The 21,137-nt window shown below is 42.9% G+C and overlaps 1 protein-coding gene across 1 annotated transcript; it reads right to left on the reverse strand.

Moving 5' to 3' along the window:
- Positions 1 to 18,143: 18,143 nt before the first annotated feature.
- nkx1.2la (NK1 transcription factor related 2-like,a) lies at positions 18,144 to 20,205 on the reverse strand. The gene is made up of 2 exons (XM_056436241.1): positions 19,989 to 20,205; positions 18,144 to 18,610 (listed from the first exon to the last, which is right to left on the reverse strand). The coding sequence occupies exons 1-2, from the start codon at positions 20,203 to 20,205 to the stop codon at positions 18,144 to 18,146; spliced, it is 684 nt and encodes a 227-aa protein (XP_056292216.1).
- Between the last annotated feature and the right edge of the window lie 932 nt (positions 20,206 to 21,137).

The raw sequence follows: 21,137 nt of genomic DNA on the forward strand, positions 1-21,137 counted from the left end.
TTGCCAGGTTTTCCATCCAATAATTATATGCAACTCCAACTCAAATTTAGCACATCAGTGCAATAAAATTTATTAAGTTAGTCCAACTCATTTGTATCAAATACATCTCAAATAAAATAACGATATTCATTAAATTAAATACATTTGTGTTTGTCCAACTCAAAATATAAACTAACTAACTAACAAAATATGCAAACTCCACACAGAAGGAACACCCCGACTGGGAATTGAACCCACGGGCCTCTGGCTGTGAGGCGACAGTGCTAGCCACTACACCACCTTACAGCCATGAAAATGTCTTCACCTCATGTAAACAACTGATTTTCAGCTGGCGCATGCGCAAAGGGTAGTCCTCAATTAAACACATTTATTTTGAGTTGATATGCACACCATCTAACCTAAATAAATCTAATAAATGAAAGTATTCATGCATTTTGTGTTACACCCATTAAATATAAATATCTATTTTTGTAATTGATTTATTTAAATGTATCAAACAATATTTAAATGTGTCACCTCGAAGAAGGGCTTGAATCGTTTTTGTGAGTGTAACCTAAATAAATCTAATAAATGAAAGTATTCATACATTTTGTGTTACACCCATTCAAGATAAATATCTTCATTTTGTAATTGATTTATTTAAATGTATCAAACAATATTTAAATGTGTCACCTCTAAGAAGGGCTTGAATCGTTTTTTTGAGTGCACCTGCTCTGCCGACACCACGTTGAGAGCTGTGTGGAGGCAATCCCTCCAAATATGTCGCAATATTGTGCAATCAGTCATTTATTTCTGATGTAATACGGTATGTTTCATTGTTACCAGAATCGTCGTGTGCACAGAGATGATTGTCGTAGACGTCATGATGACTCATTCTGAGTGTTGTGGATGTTTCACAATGGCTCATTTGGCCTAATGATAAAGTCGTGTTGGTCCACACGAATGTGGAGCAATGGACTTCATCTCTCTTTTCATGAAGTACAGACCACATGTTTATCCAATTTATCCTCTTCAAATATCTGTGGGCATGTTTTGCTGTTTACAATTTGCCCCCTCAAGACTCTTATGGTGTAGTGAAAAATCCTCTTCATGACTCAGAATAACCCAGTAGTTACTGTATTTTAAATAGATAATTTTACCGTGTTTATTTTTACTTTTAATGAATTTGTTATCAGTAAAAGTTGAACATGTGCCGTATAAAAAAGTACTGCAGCAAACCAACTGAGCCCTAGTGTTTATGATCACTGCAATGTACTATTACTAAAACTACTGAGGCGACTGTTGGAGGAGGAACGGGTTTCATCAACATTCATATCAGGTCGACACATCTTCTACAACTGATATCACTTGATGATTTTACAAGTCTGACATTTATCTTTTGTTTTAGATACCTGAAAATGTGTTGATATTACTACACTCTATTGCACCAGCACTGTGAATTTCAAGTGTAAAATCCCATCGTCATTAAAATCCAAAACAAGACACCACCAAACAACAAAGTATGTGTCCAGTTTTTATCGGCGTCAGATGGATTTGTGAAAAGAAGCTATCGCGATGACGCCCCTTGCCGTTCGCCATGACATCTGGAAAAAACAAAAGGGAGAAACCAAATGACACGTTCCGGGCTGCTACGATGTTTATCTTTCCAACCGGATGCAACTTTAAAGAGACGAGATGGTTCATTGCTGACAAAGGGACGAGTATGCCCTGGGAAACTGACACGGCTCTATGAATATAACTCTCATTTGAATAAACTGCCTCCCCTTCAGAGCATATCCATATGCATGAGACTCTGAGTCTAATTGCTGTTGATTCCTTCTAAATTGATTGTGATTTATTCCCATAGACACACACAAGATGTGTGCGCAGTGTGAGGGAAGTGTAATAGACTGATTTCCCCAGTCACCTGAATCAGTTTTGATCAATTTGAATATATTAGATGTGGTTTCATACACACCATTAAAAGATGTTATCACTCTAGGGGTGGCAATGTTACCGGCCCACCACAATGGCTAAGATAGTGCAACAACTATTGAATGGATTCTAATATATTACATCACATTACATGTCATTTAGCAGACGCTTTTATCCAAAGCGACTTAAAATAAGTGCATTTCAATCAAGAGTACAAACTAAGAACAACAAGAATACAGAAAGTAATATTTCTTCAAGATAGTCAAACGACAAAAGTACCATAATAAGAGCCATTTAAGTGCCACTGGAGTGCTAATCTGTGTTTTAATCCAGATATAGTCGGAAAAGATGTGTTTTTAGTTAATATAGTTCCCGTATTCATGTCCCCAGAAGGATGAATTGTACAACATTGCTGACTTTATGTTTTCATTGTGCAGCATCATCAGGTCAACTTTGTGGTTTGTGAGATACTTTAGTTTCTGAACAAATACCTGCAAAACTAATAACGTTCCCTTTTCCTCAGCCTTACTCTGCTCACAGTCTGAATTAAATAGAACTGCTTATAAATGACACACTTTGCTCAAATCAATGCTCAACCTAGGTGCAGCCTCACAGACCTGCTCGAAAGTCTGCAGTAAGGCTCCACAAAATGTTGTCGACCTGGGAAATAAAATGTTGGATGTATAAATCGTAACAAGTACGCCATATTAAGATTTATGATATGTCAATGTTGTGTTCACAACTTGTTCACAAAGAGGCAAAACATTAAATCAGTTATTACAGTTCAAAATATACCTTTTAAACTAAGAATTGTGTGACATTAACCTTCTTACTTTAAGTAATCTTTCCTTTAACATTGGAAGACACGTATCCTCATACATTATGTAATGTAATTCACCGCACCACCAACACACAACACAGGCCTGCAGGCTTCCTCTGTCCTCTCAAAGGTGTTTTTTTTATAAAGGTGCGCATAAGCCTTCTATGGGTTAAAACATATTTTGTTTTATACTGTTATTGGATATTCTGGTCGAAAAGCAGTACAAAAGAAAGAAAATGTCCTTCTCTGCACGCTGCTTCCATCTGCAACTTTCCTAATGAGCCAACATATGGATGATCGCCTTCGGAGTGTTTACTATCCGGCACAAAAGGATTTCAACAGCAAACAGAGGGCCTAGCGCTAATTGTGATTTTCATAATCTGTGCATGAGTGGTGAAAGGAAGACAGACCGTTGCGTCTATTTTCCGAATAACAGCAGCAAGCTAGTTCATTACACTGCCATTAGTTCAGTGAGCAGCCATTGAGAGATAATGTCCTCTAATGAGTGTGTGGGCCAGGGAGGACAGGCTCTCTTTAGCACCGCGGTCTTTGACTTTGAGACAGACTGTAATTAACAGCGCTCGGTCCTCTTCTGTGTTATTCGCACAGCTGACCTTTGAATGCAGATGAGTGAGGCAACACATCTGATAACGCTGTCGTGTTTGGGGAGAGGAGAAGGGAATATTAAACAGAGATGGTCAGTGAGAGTCAATTACACAGATTATTGCAAGACTTTAAACTAGTGATGCGTTGATAGACACATTTTGCTTTAATATGTATTCTAAATATTATATATTAAACGTGTTCAATATGTAATCTCTCTGAAAACTATTACATAAGACTTTATACAAGATGTATGTTTTCATATGAAGCTTTTTAGAAGTTGTAACTAATGACCTCTTTGTTAACGTCCAACCCTTATGTCCCTTACTACTAAACTACACACTCTATACCGTTTTAAGGGAATTTTATTTTCTCTTGCATTACAGTTGCATATTTGAACAATTTGAAATACGGTATTAATATTGTAAACAGTGTTTTTCGATCCACCCTCCACTCCACCCTCCTCCCTGCACAGACTGATTTGCGATTGCTCGGAAGCAAATGTGATCCACGACAAACTATAAGTGTCCCTCGCAACATGATACGCAACGCAGTTGTGTTTTATGGAAACGTTATTTTTCAGAGACAGGGTTAATTTTCTACCAAAGGGCCCAATTTTTTGGGAGTTTAAAACAGCTTCTTCTAAGAGTGACGATGGGAAACGAACTCCTGTCAGCTCTGCTTGAGTTCAGCCTTGAGGTTGAGTTGATTCGAGTCTGGAATCCGAACTCATTTCCCAAACCATGGAGCCTTTTCCTTGGAAAATCTGTTTTCATCCACAGCTCGACTCTTGTGCCAGTAGTCTTGTAATCACATCAGCGTGTCTTCGTTGGACCGTGTGCAAAGATTAGAACGCATAGTGAAAGAGTTGTGAGGGAGAGAGAAGGATGGACCAAGCGAGCTTAATCAATTTTGCCCCCGAGAGATGTATCCAAAACATCGCTCACACACTGCCATGCCATTTCCATAACAGTCTTTAGAAAAAACCCGAACTGGGAAGTTATCCAAATATTTCCCCATGAGTCAAATCAGGGCTGAACTCTCGCTCTGAATCAATCATCGGGCTCCTTTAATTGTTTTACCTGTTTGAATTTTCTGCCTCTCAACGAGAAAGAGCACCTTTTCGCTATAGCAAGCCACTCGTAATCATCAATTGCTTCATCAAAACTACATTGTTCATCAAAGACAAGGCAAGTTTATTTGTAATTGACATTTGACATTTCAACAACAAGACAATTCAAAGTGCTTCACACAATAAAACCATTAAAAGCATCAAAACATAATGCAAAAGAAAAGATTATTTAAAAACAATTCATTAAAACATTTAAAGCATTTAAAAGAAAGAGAATACAAGTTGCAGTGCAGTTAAAGAAATAAAAGGCAGTAGTGAGAGGCACAGAAGGAACAAATCAATGAGGAAGGGCAAAGCCAAACTGGATGAGAAGAAATGTTGACTTTCTCTGACGATTTTAACACATGTACTCCCTCAGGCACATCCAAAGACAAAACCCATTTGGTTACGCCAAAAGGAAACTTTAGCTTTAATTGTGAATATGGAAAAGATGATGCTTACTTACTTTTAACACTTGGCGATGTCATTGTTTCCTAATTGGCTGGTAACGTGTGCAGAGGACAGCTTAAATGATGGCAGAAGGCAGGCAACCGGAAAGGGAACTTTCGATTGTCAAGTATTTGCCAATTCTCTTCCTTCGAAGGCACAGTAGCCGTCTGAAGTCCGAGTAATTTGTTGTTTTAGCTTTAAAGATTTAGTCCGAATTTAAATGAAAGAAACCGTTGGTGTCACAATCATAAAGTAAATATTCTGCATGTAGAAAGTAATGGTGCTGTATGACTCGCACAGACCCAGAGATGAGGTCGGACAGTACAGCTCACTTCTGAATTTCCAAACAGGCGGGGCCCTAAAGCTCCGAGGACTCGCCCCCCTCCTTTAATCCTCAACCTGACTTTCATCCTCTACAACTGATTAAAAAACCATGAAAAGTTGTCTCCTTCTGCCAGCTGACGGACGCTTGGTACTGAAGAAATCGGTTTTATCTCCTCCTGCCTTGGCTGCCGTCCCTGCTGCGCTGAAGGATGCAGTTGAAATACAAAGTATCTGAAAGAGATGTCAAGCAAGGCTGCGACGATTCAAGCAAAAAGCATGGCTGCCTGCAAACTCTGCAGGACCAGCTTTTGATATCCTTTTATTCAGATGTCCTTGGATGTCCCTGCACAAACGCAGTAATGTAAGCACCAGATGAACGGACACAATTGGCATACATGCTTCAAAAAGTACTTGATTCTACTACATTACATAACACCCAATGATTCATACGGTAGTGGATGTGGTAAGATGTAATAGCATGTGTAGTACATGGTCATGGGGTTAGTTTTTTTCTGTGAGATCGTCATTTCGATCTAAACAGCTGAGCTAGGCGTTTAAAAGACACTCAGTGTCGCCCCTAGTGGCCGTTTTTATAACACTATAACTCCTTCAGGAAACATCCGATAGACTCCATACTTTGCACCGGCAGTCTGTGCGGGGAGTTGCACGGGGTCATGGGGGTGGATATTTTCTGTGAGAGGGTCATTTCGAGCGTAACTCTCTTTTCCAGGTTGTAGCCTGGTTCAAGGTTCTCCAGGACCCCCCAGGACCCTGCGGTGTTTTGCCAAAGTCTGGCGTCCGAATTTCGACCACTTTGGGCTGATTGAAATCCGCGACGGGTCTGGTTCTCGGACAACTTCCGTGAAAAAAAGTGGTTTAACGCCCCGCTTTCGAGAACTTCCTCCAGCCGAATTAAAGGCCATCCCTGCCTCTATGATTCGGCAGTGTTCGTCAAAGTCTGGCATCTGAATTTTGACCACTTTGGGCGGATTGAAACCCACAAAGTGTCCGATCCTAAAAACGGCGATAACAGTGGTTTGCTGACCCCATTTTTTTCGTCCCAATTAGGTGTCAACAGAGGCTTTACAATTCGGCATGGTTGCCCCGAGTGTGTCGGGTCCGAATTTCGATCGCCTTGAGCAGACAGAAATCGGGGACATGCCCCCCCTCCCAACAAGAGCCAGATCTCCAGAGGATTGGCTTCAGTTTAACTTTAATTGTAAAAACCTGGGGATGTCATGATCTGGAGTTTGTGTCTCGTTTTGTGTCTTGTTTGGAAGTCCTTGTGTCGTCTGTCTCCCTGTGATTGTCTGCCCTGGTCCTGATTGTTTCCTTCTGTGTGATTGCTGGTCCCGCCCTCATTGTGTCCACCTGTGTCTCGTTCCCCGTTGTCCAATCCTCTCACCTTGCCTGTGTATGTAAACCCTGTTCGTCTCATTCCCAGTGTGGCTTCGTACTGTTTGGTCCGCGTGTTTGTCGTCCTGTTCTGGTCTGTGATTGTTGGAAATAAATAATAGTTTGTACAGTACTGTCGGCATTTGGGTCCTCTCTCGCTGCGACAACCCGGACAAACCGTGACAGAACGAAGCCACCAATAATGGACCCAGCCTTCAGTTTCTGCTGCACGGTTCCTGCCTGGCCAGCTGACGCTCATGTTCTTCTGGAGGAGATGTGGGAGTCCCTCCGGGCCCTGGAGTCAATGACGCCGGTTCCAGCCCCCGATGTTCTGGTTCCAGTCCCCGGTGTTCCGTCACCGGCTCCTGTCCCCGGTGTTCCGCCGCCGCCTCCAGCCCCCGATGTCCCCGGTGTTCCACCACCGGTTCCAGTCCACGATGTTCTGGTTCCAGTCCCCGGTGTTCCGTCACCGGCTCCAGTCCACGATGTTCTGGTTCCAGTCCCCGGTGTTCCGTCACCGTCTCCGGTCCACGATGTTCCGTCACCGGCTCCTGTCCCCGCTGTTCCGCCGCCGCCTCCAGCCCCCGATATTCCAGTCCCCGGTGTTCCATCACCGGTTCCGGTCCCCGATGTTCCGGCTCTAGACCCCGAGGTTCCAGTCCCCGGAGTTCCGTCACAGGCTCCAGACCCCGAGGTTCCAGTCCCCGGAGTTCCATCACCGGTTCCAGTCCACGATGTTCCGGTTCCAGTTCCCGGTGTTCCGTCACAGGCTCCAGACCCCGAGGTTCCAGTCCCCGGTGTTCCGGCTCCAGCCCCCGGTGTTCCAGTCGGTATTGCGCCTCCGTTCCCCCGGCCCGGTTCTCCCCATCCCGCCTCCGTCCCGGTCAGTCACAGTTCCCCATGTTCCGTCCCGTCCAGCCCCGGTTCCCCATGTCTCGTCTCCTGGTCCCACAGAGCCCCCATCCCCAGACCCCGGTACCCCTGGGACTTCCTCTCCTGAGCTCGGTCCCCTAGCTCCCCGCTCTTGTCCTCCGGGCCGCCCTCCAGAGCGCGCCCCTCGGCCTGGTGATCGTCCTGCGGCCCGCCCCCCGGACTGCTTCTGCAGCCTTGGACCCTCTGCCGGCTCCCCTCCACCCACCCTTGTGGAACGCTTGGCCGTCTGGAATTCGTCCCTTGAGGGGGGGGGGTACTGTCATGATCTGGAGTTTGTGTCTTGTTTTGTGTCGTCTGTCTCCCTGTGATTGTCTGCCCTGGTCCTGATTGTTTCCTTCTGTGTGATTGCTGGTCCCGCCCTCATTGTGTCCACCTGTGTCTCGTTCCCCGTTGTCCAATCCTCTCACCTTGCCTGTGTATGTAAACCCTGTTCGTCTCATTCCCAGTGTGGCTTCGTACTGTTTGGTCCGCGTGTTTGTCGTTCTGGTCTGTGATTGTTGGAAATAAATAATAGTTTGTACAGTACTGTCGGCATTTGGGTCCTCTCTCGCTGCGACAACCCGGACTCCCCGCGACAGGGGAATGGACATTTATTCACTAATGACACACACTGTGTATGTTTGTGTGTGTGTCCATGTGTAACCTCCTAGTCTGGCGTCCTCATGTGGCAGCAAATACAAGTATTTGTGTGTTTTTTTGTGTGTTTGTGGATGCAAATATATTTAGCCTTAGCTTTTTAAAAAGTGAACCTTCTATTCCTATTCAATGAATATGGCAAAACACCAGCTATGTTTACTAAACAGTGAAAGTTAACCTTTTGCCACGTTGGTTACTTTCACATTAACGTTTTTTTTCCCGCTCTGATGATTCACATTTGCCTCATTTAAAGCACATCTTCACTGCACACGTAAAGTCATCACAGAGTTCCGCCAAGTTCTGTCGAGGTTTTGCAGATGGTTCCTCCTCACATGCTCCGCATTCATTATTTTAAATGAAGGTTAAAAAAGATAATTAGTTTAATTACTTTCAGGATTAATGCAGTATCATAAGCATAAATAAGGGATGGTCACTATTTCTTCAAAGTAAAGTCATCCTTTTTTGTTTTTTGGCAGGATTTTCTTGAGGTCAAATATAAAAAGGCAACTTGATTGAAATGTATTGATATTAGCACACATTCAGTAAGAACTAATAAAGCAGCAATAATCTAATACTTTTATATTGATGATGGATCACATGACCACTTGGAAGCTTGTCGTGACAAAGCTGCAGATAATTATCACTGGACTCCCAGAAGTTTACCTTATTGGAGCATTTTAGCATTTTTCAGCTCATTGTTTTGTTTTTTAACAGCCGGGCAATTCATAGTTTGGTTCACCGCTCTCATCTGCATCAAAACCCTGTGATGAACCCTCAACCAGCTCACCACCAAACCGCAAACACATGCCGCATTCTACTGCACGGTATGGCTGAACTCAACTGGACTAGCTTAGAGCGGCTCCTTTTGGGCTTTACAACAGAAAAACTTGTGCTGGTCCGTCTTATGGTAACAAGAAAGTTAAAACACTGCAGACAACTGATTGGTCAGAGAGAAGCAGAGTCAGAGTGTAACGTAATTCAGAATTGAACAGCCTGGAAGAGCTTATACAATAATCCGAGTCCGCTGTAGTTCTCTCCTTTAGGGAGACGTTTATTCACTGATCAAAAGCAAAGTACAAACCACGGGGAGCTCTCCTCAACATGCAAGTTGAAGCCCGAAAACCACACCTTTTTTAGCACATCAAGATTCCATCTTTTATACCCAGATCTCGTCACAGGTGCATATCCCATCCCTCGTACCCCCGGGTGGGGGCTGTCTGTTGGCCGTGCGCCCCTCTTGATATGTGTAAATACTGATAACAAGTGTGAATGTTGAATACTGTCAGGCGTGTAGCTGCCCTTGAGCTGCAGACACAATATCTCTGTCTCCTCACAGGCAAAGTGCCGTCTCTTCTGATGCTTTGCCGGAACCTAGACATTACGGTCCCTTCAATAAATCAGATTAATATTAACACAGTCAGAAACAGTTTATCGCAAAAATAAGGAATTTGATTTGGTGATTGGTGTGAAAATAAACACAATGAGATTTTTAAAAACATTTTAAAGAAATACAATAGAATATGTAAACCAAACAAACAAACAAAATGAGAGTAGGTTAAAACAATTGTGTGAAAGTGCCAATTGTATATTAATTATAGTTGTTCGGCTTTGTTGATGAGCCCAACTGCTGTTTTTGTGGCGTGAGGTTTTGGTCCTGATGGACCCAGAGGGAAGGGACTCAAACTCAGATTTTCCCAGCTGCTCCTGAACGCATCATCTCACTCTTCCGGTAAGCTTTGGTTGCCAGCTCAACAGCGAGCATGACTTCTTCTTCTCTCCCTCCCGCTCCCTCTTGCTCAGTGTGTCTCATGTATAGTTATCCCCCTGCCTCCCTTAATGATAACGATACATGCAACAAGTGTAGTTTATTTGCTAGGTTGGAGGCAGGTCTAAGTGGGTTAGATGCACGGCTCGCCGCTATCAAGCTCAGACAGCTATGCTAGTTAGCCCGCCCTCTCCCGTAGCCGGCGCTGAGCTACAGTCAGCTGTTAGCTGTGCCCGCGGTAACCGTGCAGCCGGATGGTTGGGTAACTGTTCGCAGGAGTCGTAAGTCTACACAGAAGCCCGCTGTGCACCAACCACTTCACGTTTCGAACCAGTTTTCCTGCTCAGCGACACACCCGCTGAGGAACACACCCTGGTTATCGGGAGCTCTATAGTCAGGAACGTGAAAATAGCGAAGCCACGGACCAGAGTCGTGTGCCTCCCGGGGCCAGAGCGGGCGACGTGGAGTCTTGTTTGAAGCTGCTGGCTAAGGATAAGCGGAGATACAGTCAGATTGTAATACACGCCGGTGGTAATGACGCCGAGCCCGCCGCTCGGAACTCACTAAAATTAATGTGGAATCGGTGTGTGCTTATGCCAAGACGTTGTCGGACACCGTAATTTTCTCTGGCCCTCTCCCAAATTTGCAGACAGACGGGTGTATAGCCGAATGTCGTCTTTCAACCGCTGGCTGTCGAGGTGGTGCCCAGCGAATAATGTGGGCTACGTAGACAACTGGAAGACTTTCTGGGAAAACCTGATCTGATGAGGAGAGCGGCATTCATCCCACGTTGGACGGAGCGTCTCATTTCTGCGAATATGACCAAGTTGATCACCGGACTTAATCTATGACAACCCAGGGTTCAGATCAGGAACCGGGAGCAGAGTTGTAGTTTAACACCCTTCTCTGCTCTTCCATTCGAGCAGTTACCCACCCTTGACTTTAGAGTAGAGACTGTGTCTGTCCCACGGCCACTTCAATTAAATAAATCAAAAGTAAGCAGAAGAGGAGTCGTACACAATAACCTTATACAAGTTAACACAATTATTTCAGCAGTGCAACAAAATAGGTCTATTAAATGTGGTCTCCTAAATATTCGATCTCTGTCATCTAAAGCTGTGTTACTGAATGATTTAATATCAGATAATCACATTGATTTATGTTGCCTAACTGAAACCTGGCTGAGCCATGAAGAATATGTCTGCCTGAATGAATCGACTCCTCCAAGTCATATTAATACTCACATTCCTCGAGGCACCGGTCGAGGAGGTGGAGTGCAGCCATCTTTGAATCGAGCCTATTAATTAATCCTCAACCAAAATTACACTACACCTCATTTGAAAGCCTTGTTCTTAGTCTTTCACATCCAACCTGGAAAACACTACAGCCAATTCGATTTGTGATTCTGTACCGCCACCAGGTCCATATTCAGAGTTTATATCTGAATTCTCAGAATTTATATCAAGTTTGGTTCTTAAAACCGATAAAGTTATTATTGTTGGAGATTTTAATATCCATGTGGATGTTGATAATGATTGCCTTAGTGCTGCATTCATCTCCTTGTTGGACTCGATTGGCTTCTGTCAGAGAGTACAGAAACCCACTCACAGCTTTGGCCACACGCTTGATCTTGTTCTTACTTATGGCGTTGACATTGAGCATTTGAACGTCTTCCCACAGAATCCTCTTCTGTCAGACCACAACCTCATAACTTTTGAATTTATACTACCGGAGTGTACTCCGTTAGTCAAAAGTTTCTACACTAGATGTCTAACTGATAGTGCTGTAGCTAAATTTAAAGCAGCGATTCCTTCTGTATTTGATTCGATACCACGTCTCAATATAACAGAGGACTCCTGGTCTAACTTTAGTCCGATCCAGATTGATCATCTTGTTGACAGTGCCATAGGCTCTCTGAGAATGACACTGGACTCGATAGCACCACTAAAGAAGAAGACAGTGAGGAAGAGGAGGTTTGCTCCTGGTATAACCCTCAGACCCGCAAACTGAAGCAAACGTCACGAGCTTGAGCATATGGCTCAACTAATCTCGAAGAATCCCGCTTAGTTTGGCGAGATAGTCTTAAAACATATAAGAAGGCCCTCCGTAATGCCAGAGCAGCCTATTACTCATCAATAATAGAAAAAATAAAACAACCCCAGGTTTCTCTTCAGCACTGTAGCCAGGCTGACAGAGAGTCACAGCTCTGTGGAGCCGAGCATTCCTATAAACCTTAGTGGTAATGACTTTATGAACTTCTTTAATGAAAAGATTTTAACTATTAGGACAAGATTAATAATCTCTTGCCCATAACCAGTGCCAATCTGTTCTCAAGTGGAATCGCCTTGGGATCCGCTGTATGGCCTGGTGAATGTTTTGATGGATGTTCTCCTGTCAACCGTGACCAATTATCTTCAACGGTTTCTACTTCAACACGTCTACCTGTCTCTTGGACCCCATCCCGACGAGGCTGCTTAAAGACGTTTTGCCTTTAATTGGCGGCTCTCTATTAGATATTATCAATGTGTCTCTGCTAACAGGCCACGTACCACACTCCTTCAAGGTGGCTGTTATTAAACCTCTCCTGAAGAAGCCCACTCTGGATCCAGAGGTATTGGCTAACTACAGACCGATCTCTAACCTCCCTTCCTCTCCAAGATCCTTGAGAAAGTGGTCGCAAATCAGTTGTGCGACTTTCTACATCATAATAGTTTATTTGAGAAATTTCAATCAGGATTTAGAAAACACCACAGCACCGAGACGGCACTGGTGAAAATTACAAATGACCTCTTAATGGCAGCAGATAAAGGACTCCTCTCTGTCCTGGTCTTGTTAGACCTTAGTGCTGCATTCGACACCATTGACCATGACATCCTGTTACAGAGACTGGAGCAGTCGATTGGCATTTCAGGCACGGCACTAATTTGGTTTAAATCCTATTTATCAGATCGATCTCAGTTTGTATTTGTAAACGATGACGCCGATAACCACCAACGTTAATCACGGAGTTCCACAAGGTTCTGTGCTTGGACCAATTTTATTTACCTTATACATGCTTCCTTTGGGCAATATTATCAGGAAACACTCCATAAACTTTCATTGTTATGCAGATGACACACAACTATATTTATCGATAAAACCAGAGGAGAGCAACCAACTCTGTAAATTCAAGCATGTCTTAAAGACATAAAACATGGATGACCTGCAACTTCTTGATGTTAAACTCAGACAAAACCGAAGTAATTTTAATCGGCCCTGAGCACCTCAGAGATCAATTATCTGGTGATGTGGATTCTGTAGACGGCATTGCCCTGGCATCCAACACCACTGTAAAGAATCTTGGCGTTATCTTTGATCGACTTGTCCTTTAACTCCCACGTAAAGCAAATCTCAAGGGCTGCATTCTTTCATCTACGTAATAGTTCAAAAATCAGGCACATCTTGTCTCACAAAGATGCAGAAAAATTGGTTCACGCGCTCGTTACTTCGAGACTGGATTACTGCAACTCCTTATTAGCAGGCTGCTCTAATAAATCTCTTAGGTCCCTCCAGTTGATCCAGAATGCTGCAGCTCGTGTTCTCACTAAAACTAAGAAAAGAGATCACATCACTCCTGCACTAGCTGCTCTGCACTGGCTCCCAGTAAAATCAAGAATCACTTTTAAAATTCTTCTCTTAACGTACAAAGCCTTGATTGGTGATGCTCCATCATATCTTAAGGAGCTTGTCGTACCATATTGCCCACTAGAGAGCTACGCTCACTAAATGCGGGACTACTTGTAGTTCCTAGAGTCTTAAAAGTAGAATGGGAGCCAGAGCCTTTAGTTATCAAGCTCCTCTTTATGGAACCAGCTTCAATTTCAGTCCGGGAGGCAGCGACAGTCACCTCGTTTAAGAGTAGACTTAAGACCTTCCTCTTTGACAGAGCTTATAGTTAGGGCTGAATCAGGTTTGCCCTGGTCCAGCCCTTGATATGCTGCTATAGGCTTATAGCTGCGGGGACGTTTAGGATGCACTGAGTACCTATCTCCTCTTTTTCTCTCCTTAAGGATGAATTTTCATCTCTCAATCACACGTTACTAACTCTGCTTTCTCCCGAAGTCCTTTTGACTTTCGTCTCATGGGGTCATCGGACCCTATGAGACGGCATAGATCCTATCTGCCTGATGGATCGTCTGGGTCGTGGAATTCCTGCTCATGACTACGCCACTGTCCTGTTGAGACTCCGCCACTCCTCCTCCCCACCGCCATCTGCCTGATGGATCGTGGAGGTCTCCATCGTGGAATATGCCTACTATGAACTATTCATACACTCTGTCATATTCATTGAATGTATTTTAACTCTAAATCTGTCCTTCTGTACACATTACATCTATTGCATCTGTCCATCCTAGGAGAGGGATCCTCCTCTGTTGCTCTCTCAGGTTTCTTTTCCCACAGAGGTTATTTGGGAGTTCCTGGTCCGATGTGAGTTTGGGGCAGGGATGTCTATGTGTACAGATTGTAAAGCCTCCAGAGACAAGTTGTAATTTGTGAAATTGGGCTATACAAATAAACTGAATTGAATTAGGAATACATAATATAGAAAAAAAAACTCTGTTCAAAAAGTGAGTCAAGTTGAGTTGAGTCCAAGCATGCAATGGAATTGAGGCCGAAGTTGCCAACTAAATATTGATTTCAATATCAATTAATTTGGCCTGAGTCAAGGACGAAGGTCTAATTGAGTGAGTAATAAATGTCAAGATGAATACAAATGTTAGATGTGATGATGTTCAATGTGTTAGATTATTAAAATAAATCAGAAATTGCCAGTGTCTTATGCATCCTTTTAAAACACTCCTGCAATGTTCTACTGTGGAAACCTATTTCTTTCTCTCTTCCTATGTCCATCCCCCGCTCCTCCCATCAGCCCGCAGACCTCAATGGAAACGATGCGATCCTCAGGACCCACCCGGCTGAAGATATACACGCACGCCCACACACACAAACACACACACACACACACAGGCCTTTTGCATACATACCACGAAATTCTCGCTCCATTTATTTGAAAACAAGCCTCCTACACGTTTCTCTGCAAAAGATAAGTACAGCAACAGAGGCTGTAGAGTAATTTGGTCCTCACACCACCGCACACATCTACACACACAGCCATGAAAGCCCTGTTAACATCTGACCGTGTCTAGGCGCTCTCAACCCATTTTAAACATGCGCCCCCTTCGCCCAGACCCAAATGACCCCCCTCAGATGACGTGATTATTCATCACGTTGTCAAACAGTCGCCTCAGGCCAGAATACGGGATGGGTTCCTTATGCTGTGTTTCCCAGAGTATTGATCAAAACTGTGAAATTATTCGGCTGCATGCCAGTTCTTGTTGAAATCAAAAATATCCCTGAACAAAAGCAGGGGACATGTCTACAGAACAAACACATCTACAACAAAGGAGGCCTTTTTTAAAAAATATTTGTTGTTGTTGTTCATGATTCAGCAGTTGCAAAAGGTATGTGAAAGAGGGGAACTCATATTGAAGCTGCACTAACAGCCGCACCTCAGTAACAGGTTATTTTTCGCCTAGCCCGTGACAAGTAACTAATCCCATCTAATTGAAGGATGCTTGTCAAACCTCAAACTGCAAACCGATGTCAGGAGGAAAATTGACTCTAGACTTTCTCCGTCTGCTCTCCGCCTGTCTCTTCGCCCAGCAGCACACTCACTGTCTGCAGACATATATCCAGAAGCCTCTTATTGAAGTATATTGTAGATGAAAGTAGTGAACACACCCTTGAGAAATCCCAACGAATGACACTGGCTTAACAGTGGGTTTGAAGCTCTCCCGGTCCTCTGCTGTCGGCCTGCACAGATCATCCTACCGTTAGCTGCTGTCTGTGCATGTTGTCTCCCATGCACACCTGCTACATGTCGAAATGTAGGTAAATAAAGTGTAATAGAAGAGTGTGTTTTCCAGGATCCCACACTGATTACACCTTAGTGCACTGAATTCACAGGTATGCAATGAGCTGTATCTGCATGGCTCTATCTTTCTATTTAACTCTTTATGTGCATACATGCCCTCCTGAAAATGCCGCCACGTCACAGTGTCATACATTTGAGTATGAAGTCAAGGTTAAAATAAACACCTAATGAAATGACATGAGGTAAATGGGGATTGCTAGAAAAACATAGACTATTATATTATAACGATATATTAACCATAGAAAATGAGTTCATAAAATAGATGAACAAATTCTAAAACAGAAGAAATCATAAGATATCATGATTTCCAATAAATAGAGGCTCTTCTTTCAATCACGTCTGCATTTAATCTGAGATTATGTAAAAAGTAAGAAAGGAAATGGTGACACTGTGTGGTTGTGTTATGAAACTGAAGGTTGGAAGCAAATTTAGGAGTTTGCATGCATTAAATTAGAGAAGTATATTCGCAAAATGTATATTTCAGTGTTAAAAAAGTAGCTCTGAACTCAGCTCATTAATCTGCCTCTTTATATTATGATAAAACATATGTTCATAACACTTTCTAATCATGCACTTTTTATAAAGGCTTTGTAATATATAACTAATGGCATTAGTAATGGTTGATAAATGATTGACGAATGCTTTATAGATTCCTCATGGACCCTGAAAAAGAACAATGTTTGGCTCATCAGGTTAAAAAGCCAAATCCTCCTCCTGCTCTGTTTTGATTGGTCATGTATCTTTATTTAAGTTATTTATAAATGATCACAGATGTTTCAATTCCTACAAGTTGTCAGTGACAGATGGTCAGTTAGATGGTAACAAAGTCTTTATAAAGGCTTCTTTTACATCAAGTCTGGAGCTATAATTGTTAATACATCCTTAGATTTTGTTTCAGATGTTGTGATGAAAAAGCTGACTGTGGATCAGTAATAAGGCAACTGGTTATTGACAACTTCACCATATAAGGTGATGGTATTTGAAAGCTGCGTTCACAGCTCGTTTTTGCTGCGTCCAAGTGGCCAAACAATTCAGCTATTTATTGTCGGTTAAAGAACTAAAAAACTATTAAAGGAAAGCAAATGTTCTGCTGGATCCAACTGATCTATAAAGCATCGGCAATTGATTTATCACCCATTAATAAAGCCACACAGTTTAGAACCCTTATTGGATCATTTTAATTCAAGTTTGCTTTGATTTATATACAGTAATTGATGACAATGCAGCACCTTTAAAACATTTATCATGTGTGTGACGTCTTTATTTACAAAGTAGCTTCTCTCATGAATTAAAAAAGTGCATTTACCTCTGAAATGTATAATGAATAGTTATGCAAACAGCAACTTGAAACATGAATACTCCAGAACAAGGAGCTAAATTTGTACTTGCACTATAGTTACTTACTTTCCACCAACATGTGTGTCTTCTTCAGTCTCTGGTGATAATGTGATTAATATTCCTCTTCTGGCATCGTGTTGCCCAGGAGATGGCAGCATTTCATTCACAAGGACATGATCTAACACTATTAAAAAACTATTACTGATGTCACATGTTGTCAAATTAATGTTAAGTGAGATGCAACATGTCCTGCAATTCATTCTCATTTCAAATATGTTCACTTTTTAAAACACAAGCAACACACAGATGTTTTATGATTTTTTTTTTATTAAGTTACACTGATCATGTTGTATAAATGGCAACAGACGAGAGCTGTGAGAGGTAGACATACAGCTGGCCATTGGAAGGTTGTACGATGCCACAGTTTGAGATGTATGCAGTAAATGATAATGCATGAGCTGCCAACTTGACGGTGTGAGCAGATGTTTCAGCAAATCACGATGGCAGACAATCAGTGCATCGTGGTGCAGTTTTTTCACAAAGCTACAAAGGAGCATGAATGTTTGAATAAGTGTTGGGCTCAGTCACCAATTTAGCCTTTTTGTTATGATGTTCACATTTTGGAAAAGGTTCACGACAAACGATTCACGACAAACAGCAGCCTATTGTGAACGCTCATTGAGAAAGTGGTAATGAGAGATGGCAACAGCTGAAACAACCAGAGAGGGGGGGGGGGGGGTTCTTTTCTCACAATTTTGCAGTTATACTGATTCTTGCCAGAAAATGTTCATCTCTGAATAGTTATTTTGTTCACGAATAGACGGCGGAGACAGCACACCAGCCGTGTGGAGATCACACTGTGAGCTGAAGCTGGGAAAGTTTAATTGGAAGCTGGCAGGTTTGCCCGGTGTGGGTTTGGACTGACGTTGATGAGGGAGGAGTGGGAGCCCGGCTGCAAGGTGCTGTCCGCCCCGGGGTTCTGCTTTTTCCATTTGGTCCTCCTGTTCTGGAACCAGATTTTCACCTGGGTTTCGGTCAGACTCAAGGACAAGGCCAGGTTTAGTCTCTCGCACACAGACAGGTACCGAGTTGAGCGGAACTTGTTTTCCAGAGCCACCAGTTGCTCGTACGTGAAAGCAGTTCTGGCGCGCCGCGGTTTGGCGCAGGCCTGGTCGGGGCGCCGCCGCTTGTGCGGAGAGGCATCCCGCTCGGTGACCGCCGCCTCTCCCTCGTCCGGCTCCCCAGGGAGACAGGGCTCGGTTTCAGTGGGTGGGGAAAGCAGAAGGGAGTCCTCGACAACTGCTTGATGCCCGGAGGATGAAACGTGTTCATCTCCTGTCTCTTCCCCTGTAAACACAAATAAAAAGAGTTGGTCACCACATCCTACAATCCACTGCAGCGAATCGTATAGCATCTCACGGATGGTGTTCGGAGTTGCTCGATTTATATAGTATTAATATTGACTATTTGTTCAGAGCAACTGTAGGCCTAAGCCCTATCCATCTTCGAGTAGCGGTGCAAACTCTTTTTGAGGGTGGAAACATCATCATGTTGTGTTTAATAAAAGAGGACAAAAATGTTGGACGTCAAGACCATGGTGGTTCTTAAAAATTAATAGATTTAACCGATTAGTTTACTGTATTTTCAAGATGATCGACAAGATCCAAGACGAGTATATTTAAATGAAATAATAGTTAAAATGTCGATAGGCCTATCCTTCAATGGTGTGTTGAGTTACAAGCTGGTTAATAACTAAGGATGGGTGAAATGTATAGAAGAATTTCCATACCGGGATCAATAAAAGTGCATTTCTTTTCTTTCTTTCTTTCTTAAATGGGCTAAATGGGCTAAATGGGCCATGATGCTGAAGGAAGGGACAGCTCCTAAACCAGACAGTCACGTGTCAAACGTCGAAGCTGAAGGCCAACACGGTACACCTGCTCTAACAAATGTATCTTCACTGTCCCAAGATGTTCCACTTCGTCCTTATAACAGCTTGAGTTTAAATAGTTGAAGCGTAACTGAGCATAGATTCAGAGGAGAGGGGGAGACGTGGTCACTAATCCTTAAATAATTTATAAACCACACAGCGGCTCGAATGTCATGTTGCGGAAAGAAATCCCGTCTAAATCCAGCTCCGCCACCTCAGCCGCGACGTGCTAATGGAGTTTCATATTTGCGGGTGGATCGATAAATGTCATCTATTTAAAGGGAAGTTTTAATCGAACGATATTTAGGATCAGACATGGATGGGGTATGAAGTTTGTACCTGCAAGGTGCTGGAGGGAGATATGCAGGATGCAGTAATGGGATATCGATCAAAGCGCGCAGAGGCATCCTCAATGGGACGATTTAAACAATTATCTAGCCTGCCTGTCCCAGTGCCAATCACACGCTGGAGCTCTGGGAGCAAGCCTTTGTGGCTTCCTTGAAAGGAAACGCAGCCTTGGAAATTAAGGGAAGGTCACACAGAGATGACAATAAATCTGATAGAAAATAGCGTCTCACTTGCTGCTGTTTAATCTAGACCGAGAGCAACAACAAAAATGAGTTATTGTAATATCGCGAAGGATGTATTACAGTCATGCTCAACTAGTAAAGTGTTTATATACATGATAGTGTATGGTTCCGTATTTGTAATAAGGCAGAATGTTTTGATGCGATGGGGAAATAAATCAAGAACTATAAAGAGGACTAGTAATCTGAAATGGTTTGTTTTCTCTACCTGCTTCCGTGCGCTCAACTCTGAAGTCTCCGTCTGCAGTGCTGTCCGACTCCAAACGTGTTCCCTCTTCTTGTGGCTCAGGGAACTTCTCCGTGACGACGGAAAGTTCACTTCCCCTTTTGCTGTTGAATTTGTTCGGATCCAATATATCAATTATAGAAAAGGAAATCTTATGACTGGACGTCATTGTCACTGCACAGTCCTCGGGGTCCAGCATCCTTTAAAGCACTTTTAAAGGAGGAAACGGACCGGTGTGCGTAATTACGCGCGTGGACTGTAACTTCTCATCGTTGAGTCTCCTGCTTGCTTCATCAAACCGGATCAGTGTGGCGGTGGTCCCTCGGAGTGTGGACTTCTTGTCTGTCAGTCTTGCAGCGTGAATGAGATGAACGGAGAGCGGTCTTTAAAGCGTGTGTCTCCCCCCCTGTCCCCCCCCCTCCACCCACCCCTCCAATCTCACGTGACACAAACACTATTAGTGTTTCACACGACCTCCTAATGGGCTCAAAGCATTCGTCGATAATCACCCATATAATTAAATTCAATAATCCACAACGTGAAAGTAAATTGGGCACAGATGGCACTTGATCCGTATCAGGGATCGTCCTGTCTCCCCAAATTGGACTCTTTAAGAGGCGTTATCAGGGAGAAGATGACCGTGTCCCTTTAGGTAGAGAAAACATTTACATTTATCAAAACCGAAACGTTTCTGCTTATAAACTCAGAGCCGCGGCTCTTAATCAGTGAAAAATTATAATTTAATTGTAAAATGTTGCTCTCTCAATTTAACAGTGTCAATATCGGAGGCATCAGTTATAAGCACATAGTAAATCGCTTGTGTATTTGATGGTATATAAGTGTTTATATACTATTATATTATATATATATATATATATTATATATATTAGGAACACACAGATGATGATAGTTCCATATAATGAAGACTTTGTGTTTGTGTAACATTGATAATGCAGCTTAAATTCGATTAATATAAACAATATACTGAAGCTTATAGTTATAACATACTCTTATGTAGAATGTTTACTTCGTTATAACTGCAGGTGTCTTGTGTTATACATGTGACATATTTGTAGTTGTTTCATGACAGTGATGATAATATTCCCAGTATTGAATTTCCAATACTTTCCA

Source organism: Pseudoliparis swirei, chromosome 17 (assembly GCF_029220125.1).
Source record: "Pseudoliparis swirei isolate HS2019 ecotype Mariana Trench chromosome 17, NWPU_hadal_v1, whole genome shotgun sequence".
In the NCBI taxonomy this organism is placed as follows: domain Eukaryota; kingdom Metazoa; phylum Chordata; class Actinopteri; order Perciformes; family Liparidae; genus Pseudoliparis; species Pseudoliparis swirei.